Source organism: Cannabis sativa, chromosome X, assembly GCF_029168945.1.
Source record: "Cannabis sativa cultivar Pink pepper isolate KNU-18-1 chromosome X, ASM2916894v1, whole genome shotgun sequence".
NCBI classification, from domain to species: domain Eukaryota; kingdom Viridiplantae; phylum Streptophyta; class Magnoliopsida; order Rosales; family Cannabaceae; genus Cannabis; species Cannabis sativa.
Window position 1 is genome coordinate 55,841,843 of NC_083610.1, and position 19,524 is coordinate 55,861,366.

Sequence of the window (19,524 nt, forward strand, 5' to 3'; positions counted from 1 at the left end):
TTCAACGCAATCAATAAAATCATCACCATTAACATCAGCAGTATCCTTTAAACACAAAAAAAGGAACCGATTATAAAAAACTTATAAAAAATAAACATTTCAAAAATTATTTTTAATAAAAACAAAAAAAATAGTTCTAATACTAAATCATAATATACAAAATAACCAGAAAAAAAATTAAGACTCATATATAAAGGATAAAAAATATCTACTCACCTTCTTTTTCTTGGTTCGAAATTTTTTAGGCTCTTTATACTCTTCGACTGGAACCTTAGAACTGGTTCCAGACTCACAAGAACAGGAAGAGCATTGACAGAAACATCTACAACAAACTTTTAACAATAACAAGATGAAACCGGTTATAAAAAGGTTATAAAAAAGAAAAGATTAAAAACAAAAATATTTCAAAACAAAGAAGAGGAATAAAACAAACTATCAACATAATATAAACACGAAACCAGTTATATACCTTACCATTGAAATTATCAGATCCAATGTCCGTTTGTTGAACAAATTGAGGTTGAAAATCAGGATCAACTACAGGAACTAGATCCTGAAACATTGATAAGCAAATAGAGAAAACTAAAACATAAACAACAACAAAGATAGACAGAACAAGAAACATAATGAACATTAAAAATTAAATAAAAACCTTGGTCTCAGGATAAAATAATTTCTTTTTAAGAGAAACAATATTTTCATCACCCCTCTTTCTTTTCTTAACATAAACAAGATGATCACTATAACGCTCTAAATAATTAGGCATGCTACCCAAGATACTTATGAAACCTTAATCCCCTAAACGGGATTACTAATCAAAAGGGCACATAATTTAAACTTTTATAACAATAGAAATGAAAATAAACTTGTAATACTTTAAACTTTATAAAATAAAAGTTACAAAAGTTGGGATAAAAAAAAAAACTCATTTACAAAATATTATTACAAGTCCTTTTCTTTCAACCGGCCCAAGCGGCAAAACAGAGTCTCAAATACACAACACTGGTAGACCCCAACCCGCTTGGTCTGATATGGCCCGAACATGTACATTCTTCGTCTAGCTCCTGCACTCATGGTTGATCAATAAAAGTCTTACCCTTTCCTGCATAGTAGAGCACCTGTGATCCAAGCCCAGCAAGACAGTATAAAACATATCAATAATATGCTCATCGCATAATATAAATAACAATGCCATTTAAATTTGTCTGTGTGTCACAGACCTGCATGTTGGGCCCACATGCCTGTTTATGTTTACGTGATGTAAACCTACGTATTACTCTCACACGTTTATTTATGTCTACGTGGTGTAGACCTACGTGTTGCTCTCACACGTCTAAATACAATAAGGCCTTAGAATGGTTCATCTCGGTTATGGTTACCAAGTCCAACCCGATTATGCCTTGAACGCATAACCCTTAAATCTCAATATAATCATATACTTAGCATGGCATAGCATTTACTCAACTTATATCACTAGGGTAATAGCCCTAGGCTATTAACCGCTCATATTAGGGTAATAACCCTAATCCCAGTTACAATTACTCACATATATCATATTCAACATAAGCGCCACCGCACATACTCTACGTGCAAACTACTGTCTTACCTATTGTCTCGCAATAACAGAGATTCCAAACCCCTGGGTGCTCCTGATCAGGTGCTGGTAATCCTAATCACATAATCTGAGATTTCACAAATAGGGTTAATCAATAATTTCACTTTCACAAAATATAAAGTTGGCATTCAAAATACAGATAATCATAAAGAGCTCGGAATAAGCTTTCCAACAATATAAAGAATGTCAAAAATGGAGTCCCGAGTCAAAAGTTATGGTAAAAACAAAATCGGGAAAAAGGATGGCTCTCTGCTAGGTTTATGACCGCGGCGACCATAAATCTGGCCGCGACCACTGGGTTCGAAAAACCCAGAAAACCATATTTTAAGGTCTAAAAATGCTCACTTTTTCATATATTCGAACCTTGATCAAACCATACCCAAAATTAACTTCTTGCAGATAAAAATCATCACAACAAATAGCTAATAACATCAATTCCAACATTAATCAACAACACCCAACCAAAGCTCCAAAGCTTGAGCAAAATCAACAAAATTCCAAGTTCAAGAACATGAGTTCAAATCCAACACATCCCTATTAAATTCCAGTAGCAAAACGCTAGTAAAATATAAAATTCCAACCTAGAAAACATCATAAAATCTCTGCCCAAACTCAACAATGGAACATACAACAACAACAAGCTCAATTTCAACAAGATTAACACCAATTCACTTAACATGCAACAAAGAACATTCAAAGCTTAAAAGAGCATGCTTTCCAATTCTAAACACAGTTATAAACTCAAAATTAAAGAGTGAGGAGAAGAACTACCTCAACTTCAAGCCACAACCAAGCTTAATTCCCAATTACAAAGCCTAATCCAACACCAACATAAAGCAATTTTCACCAATTTAGCTTTAAAAATTAGAGAGGGTTAGGGAGAGAGACAGGGTCAGGTAAGAGAGGGATATACCCCAGAATTTTTCTTTTCATTATCTCAAAATTGAGCTTTTACCAATATAAGTCAAATAAGGTCAAAAGACCAAAATGCCCCTAGGGCCAACTCTCACCTATTCACACATACAAGGGCATAGTTGTCATTCACACTCATTTATTTTTCAAATAAAATTAAGATTATCCATTATCAAATAAAATGTCAATTAATTCAATTCAAATTGCATTTCGGGCCCGAACCCGATTCGGCCCGAAATACCCGGTTGTGACTATATCACGCCAACCTGTCAGGACACACCTGAAAAGACAACACAGGCATACTACATAATAATATAGTTCTATTAAGCACGTAATTAAATTAATTTCATCATTTTACCCTTCCTGGGTCATAATTACTATAATGCCCCTGGCTCACCAACAAGGTCTTAACACATAATTAATCAAATAAATTCTCATATATTGAACTATATAATAATATAATTCCTCAATTATTTATAATTATCTAATTAGGGTTTTGCTCATCCACTTCTCAATTCTAGGGTATTACAATTACCCTCTCCTTATAGAAATTTCGTCCCGAAATTTTCCTGAACAACTCCGGATATTTCTGCTACATATCCGTCTCGAGTTCCCAGGTTGCTTCTTCCACTTTACTGTTTCTCCACAATACATTCACCAGTGCAAATGTCTTGCTTCTCAAGACTTTTTCTCTTCTATCAAGTATCTGCACCGGTCGTTCCTCATATGACAAGTCTGGCTGAAGTTCCAATGCTTCATAACTCAGTATATGGGACGAGTCTGAGACATACTTCTGAAGCATTGAAACATGGAACACATAATGTATAGCTGCCAGCGCTAGGGGCATAGTCAACCTGTACGCTACTTGCCCTATCCTCTCAAGGATTTCAAAAGGTCCAATGAACCTTGGGCTAAGCTTTCCTTTCTTACCAAAGCGTTTAACGCCTTTCATCGGTGATATTCGGAGAAACACCTTGTCCTCAATTTGAAAATCAATATCCCGATGCTTTGGATCAGCATAACTTTTCTGTGTACTTTGAGCCGCGAGCATTCACGCTCTAATCTTGTCAACTGCCTCACTCGTTCTCTGAACAGCCTCGGGACCCAAGAACTTTCTTTCACCTACTTCATCCCAGTGAATAGGTTATCTACATTTTCTTCCATATAAAAGCTCCTAAGGGGCCATCTCGAGTGTTGCCTGATAGCTGTTATTATAAGAGAACTCAATCAGGGGAAGGTACTTTACCCATGATCCTTCAAAGTCAAGCACACATGCCCGTAGCATGTCTTCTAAAATCTGTATCATCCTCTGGGATTGCCCATCCGTCTGAGGATGGAATGCTGTGCTGAAATTTAACTGTGTACCCATAGCTCGATGTAGACTCTCCCAGAATCTCGATGTAAACTTCGGATCTCTATCCGAAACAATGGACTTTGGGACACCATGAAGACGTACAATTTCTCTGACATATAACTCAGCATACTGGTCAATGGAGAAATTCGTCCGAACAGGTAAAAAGTGCGCTGACTTTGTAAACCTGTCCACTATGACCCACACAGAGTCAAACTGTCCCGTGGTTCTAGGTAAACCTACCACGAAGTCCATAGCAATGTCTTCCCATTTCCACTCTGGTATGTTCATTGGCTACAGCAACCCTCCAGGCCTCTGATGCCCAGCCTTTACTTGCTGTCAGATAAGACACTTAGCAACATGCTCAGCAATGTCATTCTTCATGCATGGCCACAAAAACAAGGCTTTCAGGTCTTGATACATCTTTGTTGACCCTGGATGAACTGAGTAAGGAGTCGTATGAGACTCATCCATAATCTCCCTTTTAATACCATCATCCATAGGCACACAAACACGATTTCTGAATCGTAACATTCCCATTACATCCACTGAGAAACACTAGCCTTCCCAGCCGAAACCCTTTCTTGGGTTTTTACCAACTCTGGATCTTGCATTTGTACTTCTTTGATTCGCTCTAAAAGAGTATATTGTAGGGTAGTATTAGCCAATTGACCCACAACTAACTCAATCTTACCTCGGGTCATCTCATTTGCTAGTTATTGGGATATTTGCTTCACAGTACTTAACTGACTCTGACCCTTTCTGCTAAAGGCATCAGCAACCACGTTGGCTTTACCAGGGTGATAAAGGATTTCACAGTCATAATCCTTCACCAACTCCAGCCAGCTTCTCTGTCTCATATTCAAATCTCTCTGGGTAAAGAAGTATTTCAGACTCTTGTGATTAGTGTATATATCACATTTCTCTCCATATAGGTAATGCCGCCAACTTCTTAGCGCAAATACCACTGCTGCGAGTTCTAGATCGTGAGTAGGGTACCTCTGCTCGTACTCTTTTAACTGCCAAGAAGCATAGGCTATTACCTTTCCAGCTTGCATAAGCACACAGCCGAGACCCTATCTCGAGGCATCACAATAAACCACAAACTTTTCCTTATCTGAAGGAAGAGTTAGTACTTGAGCAGTAATCAAGCACTGCTTTAACTCCAGTAAACTTTTCTCACACCGATCAGTCTAAACAAACTTCAAGTTCTTTCGAGTCAGCTCCGTCAAGGGTACAAAAATCTTTGAAAAACCCTCAACGAACCGACGATAATACCCAGCTAGACCCAGAAAACTTCTAACCTCAGTAGCTGATTTTGGTGTTGGCCAATCCCGAACAGCTTCAATTTTGGCCGGATCCACCATGATCCCATCTTTATCCACTATGTGCCCCAAAAATGAGACACGAGATAACCAGAATTCACACTTTTTGAATTTAGCATAGAGCTTATGATCCCGCAACCATTGCAAAACTGCTCTGAGATGCAACTCATGCTCCTCTTCTGACTCAGGATACACCAAAATGTCATCAACAAACATGATCACACATCTATCCAGGTAATCCTTGAACACCTGATTCATAAGATCCATGAATTCTGCCGGGGCATTGGTGAGTCCAAAGGACATCACAAGGAATTCATAATGTCCATACCGAGTACGAAACACAGTTTTTGGGATATATTCCTCTCGAATTCTCAGCTGATGATAGCCTGAGCGAAGATCGATCTTGGAAAAGACCGTTTTCCCCTTCAGTTGATCAAATAGATCATCTATTCGAGGTAAAGGATACTTGTTCTTGATGGTAAGCTTATTCAACTCCCGGTAATCAATACACATCCGCAGAGTCCCGTCTTTCTTCTTCACAATAATACCGGAGCACCCAAAGGTGAGTAGCTCGATCTAATGGATCCCAGATTCAATAACTCTTACAATTGTATCTTCAATTCTTTCAATTCTGCTGGAGCCATTCGATACGGTGCTTTAGATATTGGATCCGCTCTCGGAACCAACTCAATCTCCTAGGTAGGAGGCAATCCCGGTAAATCTTTCGAAAAGACATCAAGTCGCATACCAATCTTGTATTCACAGGCCCTGATGTCATAGGTTGGTTGGTCTCCGCTGCAGTGACTATGAATCCCACACAACCTCTGCTCATTAGGTCCTTAACTTTCAACAATGTTATTCTTGGTATGCGTGCCCGCTGAACCTTACCCACGAACATTGCTGGGTTAGCACTATCGGGCTCAAACACCACCATCTTCCGTTTGTAGTCGATCGTTGCCCCATACTTAGAGAAAAAATCCATTCTCAAGATTATGTCAAAATCAGACAGTTGCAATTCAATTAAATTGGCGGTCAATTCACAATCGGCAATCCAGAAGGACAAAGACTGAATCCACCTAATGGATACTATAAGGTCTCCCGAGGGTAACAGGGTAACAAAACCCGAAGCATATATATCACATTGCTTATGGAAACTTTCAATAACTCTACTCGACACATAGGAGTGAGTAGCTCCCGAATCAAACAACACAGTATATGAACAACCATTAATAGACAATTGACCTGTCACAACTGACGGACTACCATCAGCGTCTGCCTGGGTCATGGTAAAATTCGCCTCGAGTTCTATGTAGTATTCTTCTTAGGCTCCTCTTTCTTAGCCTAAGGACAATCTCTGATAAAGTGGCCCACCATGCCACACTGGAAACATGTCTTGGCCTGACACTCACCCGGATGGTGTTTCTTGCATTTAGGACACTCAGGATATGAACGGAATGAGGACCCACGGCCCTGACAGCCACCTCTATTTCCCCAGAACTTTCTATAACCCCCTGATACTCCAGAAGCCTCAGCCTTCCGTTTGTGATCAGGGTTGCCACTATCGATCCCCTTACTGACATTACCACTAGCAGGAGGATTCGATGCCATGACGACATCCTTTATAGTCTGCTCTTCCGCAACATGTTACTCAGCCTCCTCAGCAATCAAGGCTAGCTCTACCTCTTTCTTGTACAAAGTTTCATGCGAAGTGGTAATCTTCAACTGATTATGGCATTCAGTCCTCTCACATTTTTCTGTTTCCTGGTGACATCTGTGGGCACCAAATCACCAGCAAACTTAGACAGCCGATCAAACTCCAGAGTATATTCGGCAACTGACATCTTCCCCTGAGTAAGCTTGACAAAGTCTTCCATGTGAGAAGTTCTCACAGCGATGTTGTAAAACTTTTCCTCAAACAAACTTTTAAATTCTTCCCAGGTCATTACACTGACATCTCGGGTTTGGCCCACGATATCCCACCAGACGCGGGCATGATCTTGTAACATGAAGGTTGCACTGTTCACTCTTTTAGTTCCCGTCACCCCTATATTATCGAGGATAGGGTAACAGTGCTCATCCACTACTCTGCCTTTATTATATCAATACCTCCCAGGAAAGTCAGAGGCTGTAGCTTCACGAACCGCTCAAATACCGAGTCTCTATGCGGCATAACAAACCCCTGGTTACCCTCTACTGGCACAGGTGCTGGTGGTAACACTTGATCAACAGGGGCAGCCGGTGCCGGTTGCCTTAATCCTCGCAACTCATCTTCTTGACGAAGTATGACACTTCGCATTTCTTGAAACATCTGCTGCCAGTCAGCAGGAGGATTAGCATCACCAACCCCCGCATTATCCCCCGGATTCTGAGGAGGTGGAGGCGGTGCCGATGGATTGATTTGGGCAGCCCTAAGCTCTACTTGCTTGCCCTGTGGTCTAGATGATTGCAGAGGGTCCATTACTAGTACCCCTGTAATCAACAACCCTAGCGAGTTAAGCACCAATACCACACCTACGCACTTATTGCCTTAAACCCTAACTCATCTATTTACCCCATATAAATATTCATTAATCAAATAGCATTTAAAGCATGGCAACACATAACACATAAATACTCTAGATGCTTGCATACTGCCTAAAATGGAAAGCGGTAAACAGATAATCACACAAACAGTAAAGTATTTACTCTCAATACATACTGCACCATGAGTCGAGCTTGTCTTTGACGATGAACGTACATGTTCGGCCGGTCTACAGGAAGTTTAAAACCTTGGCGCTCTGATACCTAATTGTAACGCCCTAAATAATTAGGCACACTACCCAAGATACTTATGAAACCCTAATCCCCTAAATGAGATTCCTAATCAAAAGGGCGTAGAATTTAAACTTTTATAACAATAGGAATGAAAATAAACTTGTAATAATTTAAACTTTACAAACAAAAAGTTACAAAAGTTAGGATCCAAAAAAAAAAAACACATTTACAAAATATTATTAAAAGTCCTTTTCTTTCAGCCAGCCTAAGCAGCAAAATAGAGTCTCAAATACACAACACTGGTAGACCCCAACCCGTTTGGTCTAATATGGCTCGAACATGTACATTCTTTGTCCAGCTCCTGCACTCATGGTTGATCAACAAAAGTCTTACCCTTTCCTGCATAGTAGAGCACCCATGATCCAAGCCCAGCAAGACAGTATAAAACATATCAATAATATGCTCATCGTATAATATAAATAATAATGCCATTTAAATCTGTTTGTGTGTCAGAGACCTACATGTTGGGCTCACATGCCTGTTTATGTTTACGTGACGTAAACCTACGTGTTACTCTCACATGTTTATTTACGTCTACGTGGCGTAGACCTACGTGTTGCTCTCACACGTCTAAATACAATAAGGCCTTAGAATGGTTCATCTCAGTTATGGTTACCGAGTCCAACGCGATTATGCCTTGAACGCATAACCCTAAATCTCAATATAATCATATACTTAGCATGGCATAGCATTTACTTAACTTATATCACTAGTGTAATTACCCTAGGCTATTAATCGCTCATATTAGGGTAATAACCCTAATCCCGGTTACAATTACTCACATATATCATATTCAACATAAGCGCCACCATGCATACTCTACGTGTAAACTACTGTCTTACCTGTTGTCCCGCAATAACAGAGATTCCAAACCCCTGGGTTCTCCTGATCAGGTGTGCCGATAATCCTAGTCACACAATCCAGGATTTCACAAATAGGGTTAATCCCTAATTCCACTTTCACAAAATATAAAGTTGGCATTCAAAATACAGATGATCATAAAGACCTCGGAACAAGCTTTCCAACGATATAAAGAACGTCAAAAATAGAGTCCCGAGTCAAAAGTTATGGCCAAAACAAAATCGGGAAAAAGGATGGCTCTGCTAGGTTTATGGCAACGACGACCATAAATCTGGCCGCGACCACTGGGTTCGAAAAACCCAAAAAACCATATTTTAAGGTCTAAAAATGCTCACTTTTTCATATATTCGAACCTTAATCAAATCATACCCAAAATTAACTTCTTACAGATAAAAATCATCACAACAGAGAGCTAATAACATCAATTCCAACATTAATCAACAACATCCAACCAAAGGTCCAAAGCTTGAGAAAAATCAACAAAATTCCAAGTTCAAGAACATGAGTTCAAATCCAACATATCCCTATTAAATTCCAGCAGCAAAACACTAGTAAAATATAAAAATTCAACCTAGAAAACATCATAAAATCTCTGCCCAAACTCAACAATGGAACATACAACAACAACAAGCTCAATTTCAACAAGATTAACACCAATTCACTTAACATGCAACAAAGAACATTCAAAGCTTAAAAGAGCATGCTTTCCAATTCTAAACTTAGTTACAAACTCAACATCAAAGAGTGAGGAGAAGAACTACCTCAACTTCAAGCCACAACCAAGCTTAATTCCCAATTACAAAGCTTAATCCAACACCAACATCAAGCAATTTTCACCAATTTAGCTTTGAAAATTAGGGAGGGTTAGGGAGAGAGAGAGGGTCGGGTAAGAGAGCGATATACACCAGAATTTTTCTTTTCATTATCTCAAAAATTTAGCTTTTATCAATATAAGTCAAATAAGGTCAAAAGACCAAAATGCCCCTAGGGCCAACTCTCACATATTCACACATACAAGGGCATAGTTGTCATTCACACTCATTTATTTTTCAAATAAAATTCAGATTATCCATTATCAAATAAAATGCCAATTAATTCAATTCAAATTGCATTTCGGGCCAGAACCTGATTCGGCCCGAAATACCCGGTTGTGACTATACCGCGCCAACCTGTCAGAACACACCTTAAAAGACAACACATGCATACTATATAATAATATAGTTCTATTAAGTACGTAATTAAATTAATTTCATCATTTTACCCTTCTGGGGTCATAATTACTATAATGCCCCTGACTCACCAACGGGGTCTTAACACATAATTAATCAAATAAATTCTCATATATTGAACTATATAATAATATAATTCCTCAATTATTTATAATTATCTAATTAGGGTTTTGCTCATCCACTTCTAATTTCTAGGGTATTACAATCACCTTTTTTTATCCATGTTAAATGTAAACCTAAAGAACACAAAGGATACAAAGAAAGAGAAATAAGAAAATATAATAGATTAACAATAATCATATACGAGCAATAAAATGTAATTGCCAATCCACACCACAAACACACGAAAAAAAAATTGCCACAACGTGGGATAAACAGTTAGTTCACCCACTAAAAACACAAATAATTAAAAATAGCAATACAATATAACAAAATAAAGAAAATGATAACAAAAATAACTAGTTCAAAATCAAAACAGAAATCGAGCAAAATACAAAAACAATAAAAATTAACAAAATATTAAATTATAAATTAAAAACAACAAATACTATTAGATAAAAATAAAACTTGTTTTATTTAAAAAAAAAATATATCTACAATGAAACCAGTTCATAAAGAATAAACAAAACCAAACAAAAAATAAGCGAACACTTTGCAAATTCATCAAAAATAAAATAAATAAATAAAAAAAAACCTAAAAATTTCATGGTGCTATAAATAATGAAGATCTGCAAAATCCAAACAATAAACACAAACTTAAGACAAAAATAAACTAAATAATACAGTGATCAACCAATAAACTAGAAAAAAATGACACAGAACACATAATCAAAACACCAAAACAAGCAAAAATCACCACCGATCATTCCAAAAACATCATAAACAATCAAAGATATAAACAAAAAACAAAATAAAACACTCTAAGCTCTAAACTAAAAAATTACCACAAAAACTTACAAGAAAATATTCAAACACCTTAGTTCGAACAACAGAAATTGCTCCAACAATCCAAAAATACGAACAAGTACCAATCCGAAGAATCAGCAGCTATCGCACGGAAGGAAAAAAAAATTGAAGAAGCTGAAGAAGAAGAGACGAAACTAAAAATGAAACCTTAAGATAAATGAGAGAAAAAGGAAACAAAAATAAAGAAAATAAGATGAAAATGGTTGATAGATTGAAGGGATAGGAAAATAGTGGTGAGGTGGTAGGTGCATGCTAAAAGTAAACTATTGCTACTGTAGCTTACTTTAAAAATAATATTAAAAAAACAAAAAAACAAAAAAAAAGATAAAATATGGAATTTTGAAAAATATTTACAAAATATAACAATAATAAAACCCATATAATTATTCATGGTGGACAGGAGTTGGGGTCAATTGTGCCAGAGCGGGGAATCCGTCAAGGAGACTCTTTGTCCCCTTATTTGTTTCTAATTTGTGCTGAAGGCTTCTCCTCTTTGATAAGAAAATTTGAGCGGGATGGAAAGATTAAAGGCTGTAAGGTTGCCAATGGTGCTCCGATCATATCTCACATGCTATTTGCGGATGATAGCTATGTTTATTGTCGTGCTAATGAGAGAGAGGCTTTGAATGTTTTACAATTGTTACAGCCTCATGACAACAAGTTAACTTCAGCAAGTCCTCTGTCTTTTTTAGCACTAATGTTCCTAGTGATATTCAAAATTGGTTGTGTGGTTTGCTAAGAATGGGATTGGCGTATGAGGATAGTACTTACCTTGGTCTTCCTTGTGCCATGGGTAGAAACAAAGATGATATTTTAGGCTTCTTAAAAGACAAAATGTAGAAACGTATTCAGAGTTGGGAAGGCCGGTTTTTGTCTACAACTGGTCGAAAAATTTTGCTAAAAATTGTGGCCCAAGCTTTGCCTAGTTTTGCCATGTCTGTGTTTATATTGCCTTTGATGACCTGCTCAATACACCCTAATTGTTAACTGATGATAATCCATGTGTTGTTTCAACACATTTTGCATTGGCCAATTGTAAAATTTCCCAACTTATGAAACCCGATTGTAGACAATGGGACATGGAGTTTGTTTCAGATTTGTTTGAACCTTGAGATATTGAGCTTATTAAGCAGGTTCCTTTGAGTACTAATGTGCTGGAAGACAATTGGTTTTGGAACAAGGAGCCTACTAGTTTTTATTCAGTTAAAAGTTCCTATCATCATCTTCAAAACTGTCAATGGTAATTGGAGCTCTAATATGGAAGTTGATTTCTAGAAGGTGTTGTGGAAGATTAAAGTCCCTCCTAAGGTGCTTCATTTTGTTTAGAAAGTTCATTCGGGTTGCTTGCCAACTCGTTCTCAACTCCATCCCAAACATGTCCCTGTGGTGCTTCATTGTGTTTTCTGCAATACAAGAAAGGAATAAGGGGTGAAAATCGATCGGTTATGGTCGGTTTTTACAATTTTATAATCGACCAGTCGGTTACGGTTTTTATTTTATGAAGACCGTAACCAACCGTTTAGAAATTATAACCGTATAAAACTGATCGTACGGTTTTTGGCAGTTTTGGACGGTTTTTGGTAGTTTTTGGCGGTTTATTGCGGTTTTTGGCAGTTTTGGCAGTTTTTTAGTTTAACTATTTTTTATTTTGAAAATCGAAACCGACTGCTGTGTCAAAAAAAATCAAAATCGAAACCGACAGCCGTGTCCAAAAAACTAAAACCGAAACCGACCGCCAAATTCAGTGATGACGTGGAACCGAAAATTTAGTTACGGTCTGGTCGGTTTGATGGTCGGTTTCAGTTTATCAGTTTTTATGAACACCCCTAAGAGGAATCAATATTCTATGTATTGGTTAATTGCTCATTCGCTCATTCATGCTGGAATAGATCTGCTTTGGGGGTGGGAAATTCTGCAACAAACACTTTTGTGGACTGGTTTATGGAAATCACAGTAGGGGCAACTCAGGTCTAATAGAAGAAGTTGTGATGGTTAGTTGGGCTATATGGAAGGCACGCAATATGATCTGTTATGGAATGGTAAAAAAAATGTGTTGTTGTTGATGTTGTTTGGTTAGCTCGCAACACTCTTCGTCAATGGGTCTTTTCACAGTCGCATCGGTTGGATCCCGTTTCCCTGGTTTTCAATTCTATTGACAGGAGGGATTGCTGGACCAAACCAGAAGCTGATATGCTTAAAATCAACGTGGGTGGAGCTGTTTTTGAAGCTACGAATGAGATTGGTACATGCTTTGTGGCTTGAGACTGTGAAAGAATATTAATTGAGGCTTTTTCTACTTTGTCCATCACAAGTTGCCAGCCTGTTGTTGCAAAAATTTTGAGTGTCAAAGAGGCACATAGTTGGATAAAGAGGAAAAACAAGTCAAATGTGCTAATTGAGACTGACTGCATCTTAGTTGTCCAGCCTATCCTTAGTTTTGTCTCAATGCTATCTATATTTGGTTAGATTATTCAAGATTGTTAGTTCATGCTTTCATTTTTTTTATAATATTATTTTCATTTGTCATGTTAAACGGTCTGCTAACAAAGTCGCGTGCTGTATGATACGCAGTGCTTGTTATTGGTTTGATCGTCTTTTTACTTAGAGCAATGTCTCTCTTGCTCTTCAATCTATTGTATTTAGCGAATTTATCTATCTAATGAATTATCCATTTCATTTAAAAAAAACATAAAAAAATAAAAAATTAAAACAAAAATCTTATATATTGTGTAATTTCTACATAAAACTACTCACCTATAGTTACATTTTTTTTTAAAAAAAATTAATGTAAAATAAAGTGGATTAATTAAAATTTAATAAATTATTAGAAAGTACACACAATTGACACATCTTTTGTTGTTGCGCACTTAAAAGTATCTTGCAACAACAGTTCAACTACTATCACAAATTCGAATACAAGTACAAATGAGTGTGAAGACAAGTTTGTTTGTTTTCTGAGGATTAAAAAACAAAAAACATACGATAATATTTCAATGCTAAAATAAATAAATAAATGAAAGAGAATCAGAAATTGAATGCGGGAAATTAATTGATATATAATAATAAAAGCGTTACATTCAGTTCCAAACAATAAAATTCTGCGTCACTCAAAAATCTCTTTCTTCTTTTTCTCTCTCTCTCAAGTCCAAACACACACTTTCAGTTTCAGAGCAACAATGGCGTCTACTATTACTGAAAACCTAAGCAGAGAGCAGTACGTGTACCTAGCCAAGCTAGCTGAGCAAGCCGAGCGTTACGAGGAGATGGTTCAGTTCATGCAGAAGCTTGTGTTGGGTTGCACTCCTGCCTCTGAGCTTACTGTGGAGGAGCGAAACCTCCTCTCTGTGGCTTACAAGAACGTCATCGGCTCACTCCGAGCCGCCTGGCGCATCATCTCCTCCATCGAGCAGAAGGAGGAGGGTCGCAAGAACGAGGACCATGTCGTCCTAGTCAAGGATTACAGATCTAAGGTCGAGTCTGAGCTTTCTGATGTCTGCGCCAGTATCCTCAAGCTCATGGACTCCAATCTAATTCCCTCCGCCTCTTCCAGTGAGTCGAAGGTCTTCTATTTGAAGATGAAGGGCGATTATCACCGTTACTTGGCTGAGTTCAAGGTCGGTGATGAGAGGAAAACCGCCGCTGAGGACACCATGATCTCTTACAAGGCTGCTCAGGTACAATAATTTCTCTTTGATTTTAGGGTTTTTAACTAATTAATTATTTCGAACCGAGATCGAATCGAATCGAATTAAAATTCAACTCATACTTAATGATATCGACAATCCGATTAGAAATTTCACAATTGCGTTTCGATTTTGTGTGAGGTTTTTCTTTTTGCCTTGTTTCATTGGCGTTTACGGATTAGGGAAAGTGGGTTTGTGTTCTAATAATAATAACTCAGTTGTTGTTTTTGTGATCGAAGGATATAGCGGCTGCCGATCTTGCATCTACACATCCAATCAGGTTGGGGCTAGCGCTCAATTTCTCAGTGTTCTACTATGAGATTCTCAATCAATCTGATAAAGCTTGCACCTTGGCCAAACAGGTACTTTCTTTCAACTCAAATCATAGTTTCACATGTTTGCTTCGTTGGGCCACTGCGTAGAATGTTATGTGATTATTTATATAATATTATTATTATTATTTATTGTTTAAAAAAACAAATATGTGGTCAAGTTCAGTGTTTTTAATAATTGTATGCGACTCGGCTACAGCAAGATTGAGACTTGAAGGGATGGGTGCTACGATTCTTTTGGGTCACCCCCACTTTGCCTACCTTATTTTTGCTATAATCATTATTAGCGTGATATGTGCTCAATTGGTTTGTATAGTTTTGATTACTTTGTTTTATTTATTTTGGTTTTGCGTGAAACTGATCATTAATTTGCTCAATTGGCTTGTATAGTGTTGTTACATCTTAGCAAATTAGTTGAACTGTGATTGGAGTTTTGATTACATGCTTCAATTGTCCTCACTGAACATGCATCTGTTGACATGGGTGTTTGGGTTGCCTTTACTAATCTTCTCGCTTGATTTTCTTGGTTTTTAATACCAATCTAACGTTGTTCCAGTTAGATAGGTTCAGTGGCGTCCCTTGCTGTTCTTATTATTTTGAGATATACGGCTTTCCTTGTAAATTCTAATCAATTGTAATTTGTATGAAGTTTTTTAATTCTCAAGTCTTAACTAAGTCTCTTTTGTTCTACTCTGGAAAGGCATTTGAGGAAGCAATTGCTGAGTTAGACACTTTGGGGGAGGAATCGTACAAGGACAGCACCCTCATCATGCAACTCCTAAGGGACAACCTCACCCTTTGGACTTCAGATGCGCAGGTCAGAGGCTCATCTTCCGTTTCTATTTACTATTTAGTTTTGTGCCATATTGTTATTGTTACTTCGATTGAGCAAAGATGTAATAAACTTGAGTTGTTTTGAAATAATGCAGGACCAGTTAGATGAGCCATAGGAGGCGATGTATAAATATGAGCAATCCTTTTCTTGTGGAACAGGAGTGTTTATTTATTTGTGGTGATTGGAAGAAGTGTGTTAAGTCTTGTAAATTGGGTGTCAGCCTTGGACGTGATACTCCATATTCAGACCAAAGTTGTTCTTAAATATATTTACTGATGTGGAATCGTGGAATTTGATAGCCAAGCTATTTTATTAGCTGTGCTCTATAAAAGTCCTTTTCTTTTTTTTATTGCTCATTCATATAAATCTCACATGGGTTAGAAAATTCTCAGTCCTTTTCCAAGCATTTAAATACGCATATTGTAGCATTACCTATGTCATTTTCCCTTTTTTTTTTCTTTTTTTGCAGATACCTTATTTTCTATTTATTTATTTCTATTTTGTAGATTCCTTATTTTCGTTCCCCATCCTTTTCATTTTCAGGTCGATTTTGACAATTGAATTCATTATATTTTAATAATTTTATTTTATTTATAAACTAGAAAACAAATCGCACATCGTGTGCGGTTTTGTGATAATTATGTTATAAAAGTATATCAGATTTTAAATTTTGATATTTTAATATTTTTGATATAATTTTTTTTATTAGTAAAATTAACTACTTTATAATATTTTTTACTTATGAAAATAAATTAATATCTTACAAAATAAAGTTATGAAAAAAAGACCATTGATAACTTTATAGAATGATATGATTTTAAAATGGGTATCATCATACCTTACTTGTATATATTTGTTACAATATTTAAATTTGTTGTCATTGCCGTCTCAATTATAGTCGCCAATTCTACTTTTAGTTGCAACTAACTCACTAATAAGTTTGCTTTGTACATGAAACAAATAAGTCAATTAGTTAACTACTTATTTTTTACAAATAAGTAAATTATTTTGTTATAAATGGGAAATTTGAATTAATATGCTTACATTACTTTATAATTTTTTCCCTAAACTTATACTTAACATAATTTGTTATATATGACATTTTTTTTTGTTTTCCCCATAATACCCCTAATTACATATACCCACCCCAACCCTCTCTTCTCATCAATCCCTTCCCCACCCGAACTCCTATCTTCACCACCACCAAATTTTTTTTTTTCTTCTCTTCACTCATTAATACACTATAACCTACAACCTTCCACACTACAAGGCACCACACTAGGGATCCCCCACACTAATTCACCACGTTAGAACCTAGAACACTACAAGCTCCATTAATGGGTAAGTAATTAATTTTTTTTTAAAATATTGTTTGTTGTTGTTATATTTAATTAAGAATGTTGTTTTTGTTGCTTGATCTGTCTATTGTTGCTGTTATTTTTCTATTTTTTCTGTTAAAATGTTTGTTGCATGTGAAAACTGGAATTTTGCTGGTTTTCTGCATTTTTTGTCGTCGGGCCCGATGGGGTCCGATGCTGGGCCTATGGAGGCCCGATGTGTGGAAAAATTTGGTTGGCCGGGGTAATGGCCCGATGGGTCCGATGGTCCATCAAGATGGCCCGATGGTCGGACCCCATCGGACCCGAGGCTATTTTTCCTTTTCTTTTTAATCTTTTTTTTTTTAATTTTTTGATCCTGGCCCGATGGTCCCCAAGTGGGTCCGATGGCCGGACCCCCCATCGGGCCTTATGTCTATTTTTAATTTTTTTTTGTATTTTTTTTGAACATGGGTCCGACGGTCCACCATGTGGGTCTGATGGTCGGACCAATTGGACCCCCATCGGACCAGACGTGTTTTTTTATTTTTATTTATTATTTATTATTTTATGATTAATTTATTTTGTATTGAATTATTAATATTTGTGTGACTAATTAATGTTTATTTTAGTTAATGTTTTAAGAATTATTTTATTTATTATTGAGTTATGAATTTAATAAATTATTGTTTTATTAATTGTTAATTTTTTTATTTGTTTTATCAACAAATGTTTTATTAACTTTTGTTTAATTGATTTTTTTATTAATAATTGTTTTATGATTAATTATTAATTATGAATTATTATTATTAATTATGAATTATTATTGTTGACCGAGATTTTCGGCAACTATTAGAATCTAATTATATTAAAGAGCTGTGAGAAAGTGAGATGAAGATTTTTACGTGGTTGGGGCGTTAATGAGCCTTAGTCCACGAGTCTTTGTTATTAATGGATGTATTTAATACAGATTCCACACTTGAGAGAATGTTTTTCTCATAAATACAGAGAATGTTCTTGGTGAGTATTTTCTCTTCTTGCTCTTATGCAACCCAAGATTCTCGACCCCATTAAATGAGCTTTGAGGGGGTATTTATAGCGTTTTGGTGGGGTAATCCCTAGAATTGTTCTTACACATGTATCTGTAAGTATCCATAAAGTTGGGCATTTCCAATGAATATACCATGGGTGATGCATGGTCAAATCCCTAGGTGCTGTAGGGTTTTTATGAGGAATGTCCTTTTTGCCTTGTGATTGACATGACTCTTCGCAGAGTAGCCGTCGCTAGACTTAAATGATCATTACTGTAGCGCTGCTGTTTGGGGGTTGTGCCGTCAGACTTTATTGCGTGTTACAGTCCCAACACGCTTCCTCCCATGCGGCATTAAATGCGACTTGATTGCTCAGGAGAGGCCTGACACATCCCGGAGAGGCTTCATGCTATGCGAGCTTCCGGGAGTACCTTGTATTCCGGGTGCCTCCTCCGGGACCCATGCCCATGGCGCTTCCTTGTGGCGTACAAAGACTTATCAAATATTTACAAATTATCTGATCCACGTGTCCCATTTCGACTGGTCCACGTATTTTGGGCGATTTCAGGGGCAACATTTACCCCCCAAGCCTTGTTTACTTGGAAAAAATAAACCAAGGCTTGCTTAGGTGCTTCCGGTCGACTCCTCGTTTCCCTGGCTCAAGCCTGGAGCGCGTGGGGGCATATTTAATGATGACATTTAATGCGGCGGTTTGCTTTTTGCAGGAATGTCTCCGGCCGCCTCCTCGGTCTCCTGACACGAGCTTGGGGCGCGTGAAGGTGCGTCTAATGATGGCATTAAATGCAGCGATTCTCTTTTGCAGAGGTCGATTCGTTTCACGTCCTTTGATTGATGCGGCGCATTAATGGTGTCAGACGGATACTCAAACGTTTCCACCGCCTTTATGGCAGATTGATCTGATCCGTTGATTCTCGGGAATTCGAATCGTGCATCTCCCCCACCGTGCGATTGGTAGGTGATGACGCCTGTTCCTCATGCGTTTTTGCCTATAAAAGCCACCACCTTTCCTTCATTTCGGTTACTTTCCATTTCTTGCCATTTTTGCTCGAATTTCTCAGAGAGAAAATTCTTCAAAGTAGCACGAACTGACTTAGCACTTAGACGTTTCTTTCAGTTTTCCAGTGTTTGCCTTCGCCAGTTCTTCTCAACTTTTACTCAACCACGTTCAGTACCCCCAGTTCAACGATCTACTGTAAGTTTCTTGCATCCTTAGATAATAACGTGCTTTTATTT

The 19,524-nt window shown here is 37.3% G+C and overlaps 1 protein-coding gene across 2 annotated transcripts; it reads left to right on the top strand.

Moving 5' to 3' along the window:
* Nucleotides 1–13,968: 13,968 nt before the first annotated feature.
* LOC115711270 (14-3-3-like protein B) lies at nucleotides 13,969–16,279 on the top strand. Of its 2 annotated transcripts, XM_030639609.2 has the most exons (4): nucleotides 13,969–14,747; nucleotides 14,996–15,118; nucleotides 15,789–15,905; nucleotides 16,018–16,279. In XM_030639609.2, the coding sequence occupies exons 1-4, from the start codon at nucleotides 14,250–14,252 to the stop codon at nucleotides 16,036–16,038; spliced, it is 759 nt and encodes a 252-aa protein (XP_030495469.1). In that variant the 5' UTR covers nucleotides 13,969–14,249; the 3' UTR covers nucleotides 16,039–16,279. The 2 variants fall into 2 exon arrangements, with proteins under 2 accessions (XP_030495469.1, XP_060961379.1); XM_061105396.1 differs by having other exon boundaries at nucleotides 13,976–14,747; nucleotides 15,789–16,279.
* The last annotated feature ends 3,245 nt before the right edge of the window (nucleotides 16,280–19,524 follow it).

Excerpts from the sequence above, each read along its gene's own strand:
- LOC115711270 (XM_061105396.1), top strand. The coding sequence starts at position 14,250 with ATGGCGTCTACTATTACTGAAAACCTAAGCAGAGAGCAGTACGTGTAC. Across the intron at positions 14,748-14,995 it reads TCTCTTACAAGGCTGCTCAG|GATATAGCGGCTGCCGATCT; the intron begins GTACAATAATTT and ends TTGTGATCGAAG. Across the intron at positions 15,119-15,788 it reads CTTGCACCTTGGCCAAACAG|GCATTTGAGGAAGCAATTGC; the intron begins GTACTTTCTTTC and ends TACTCTGGAAAG.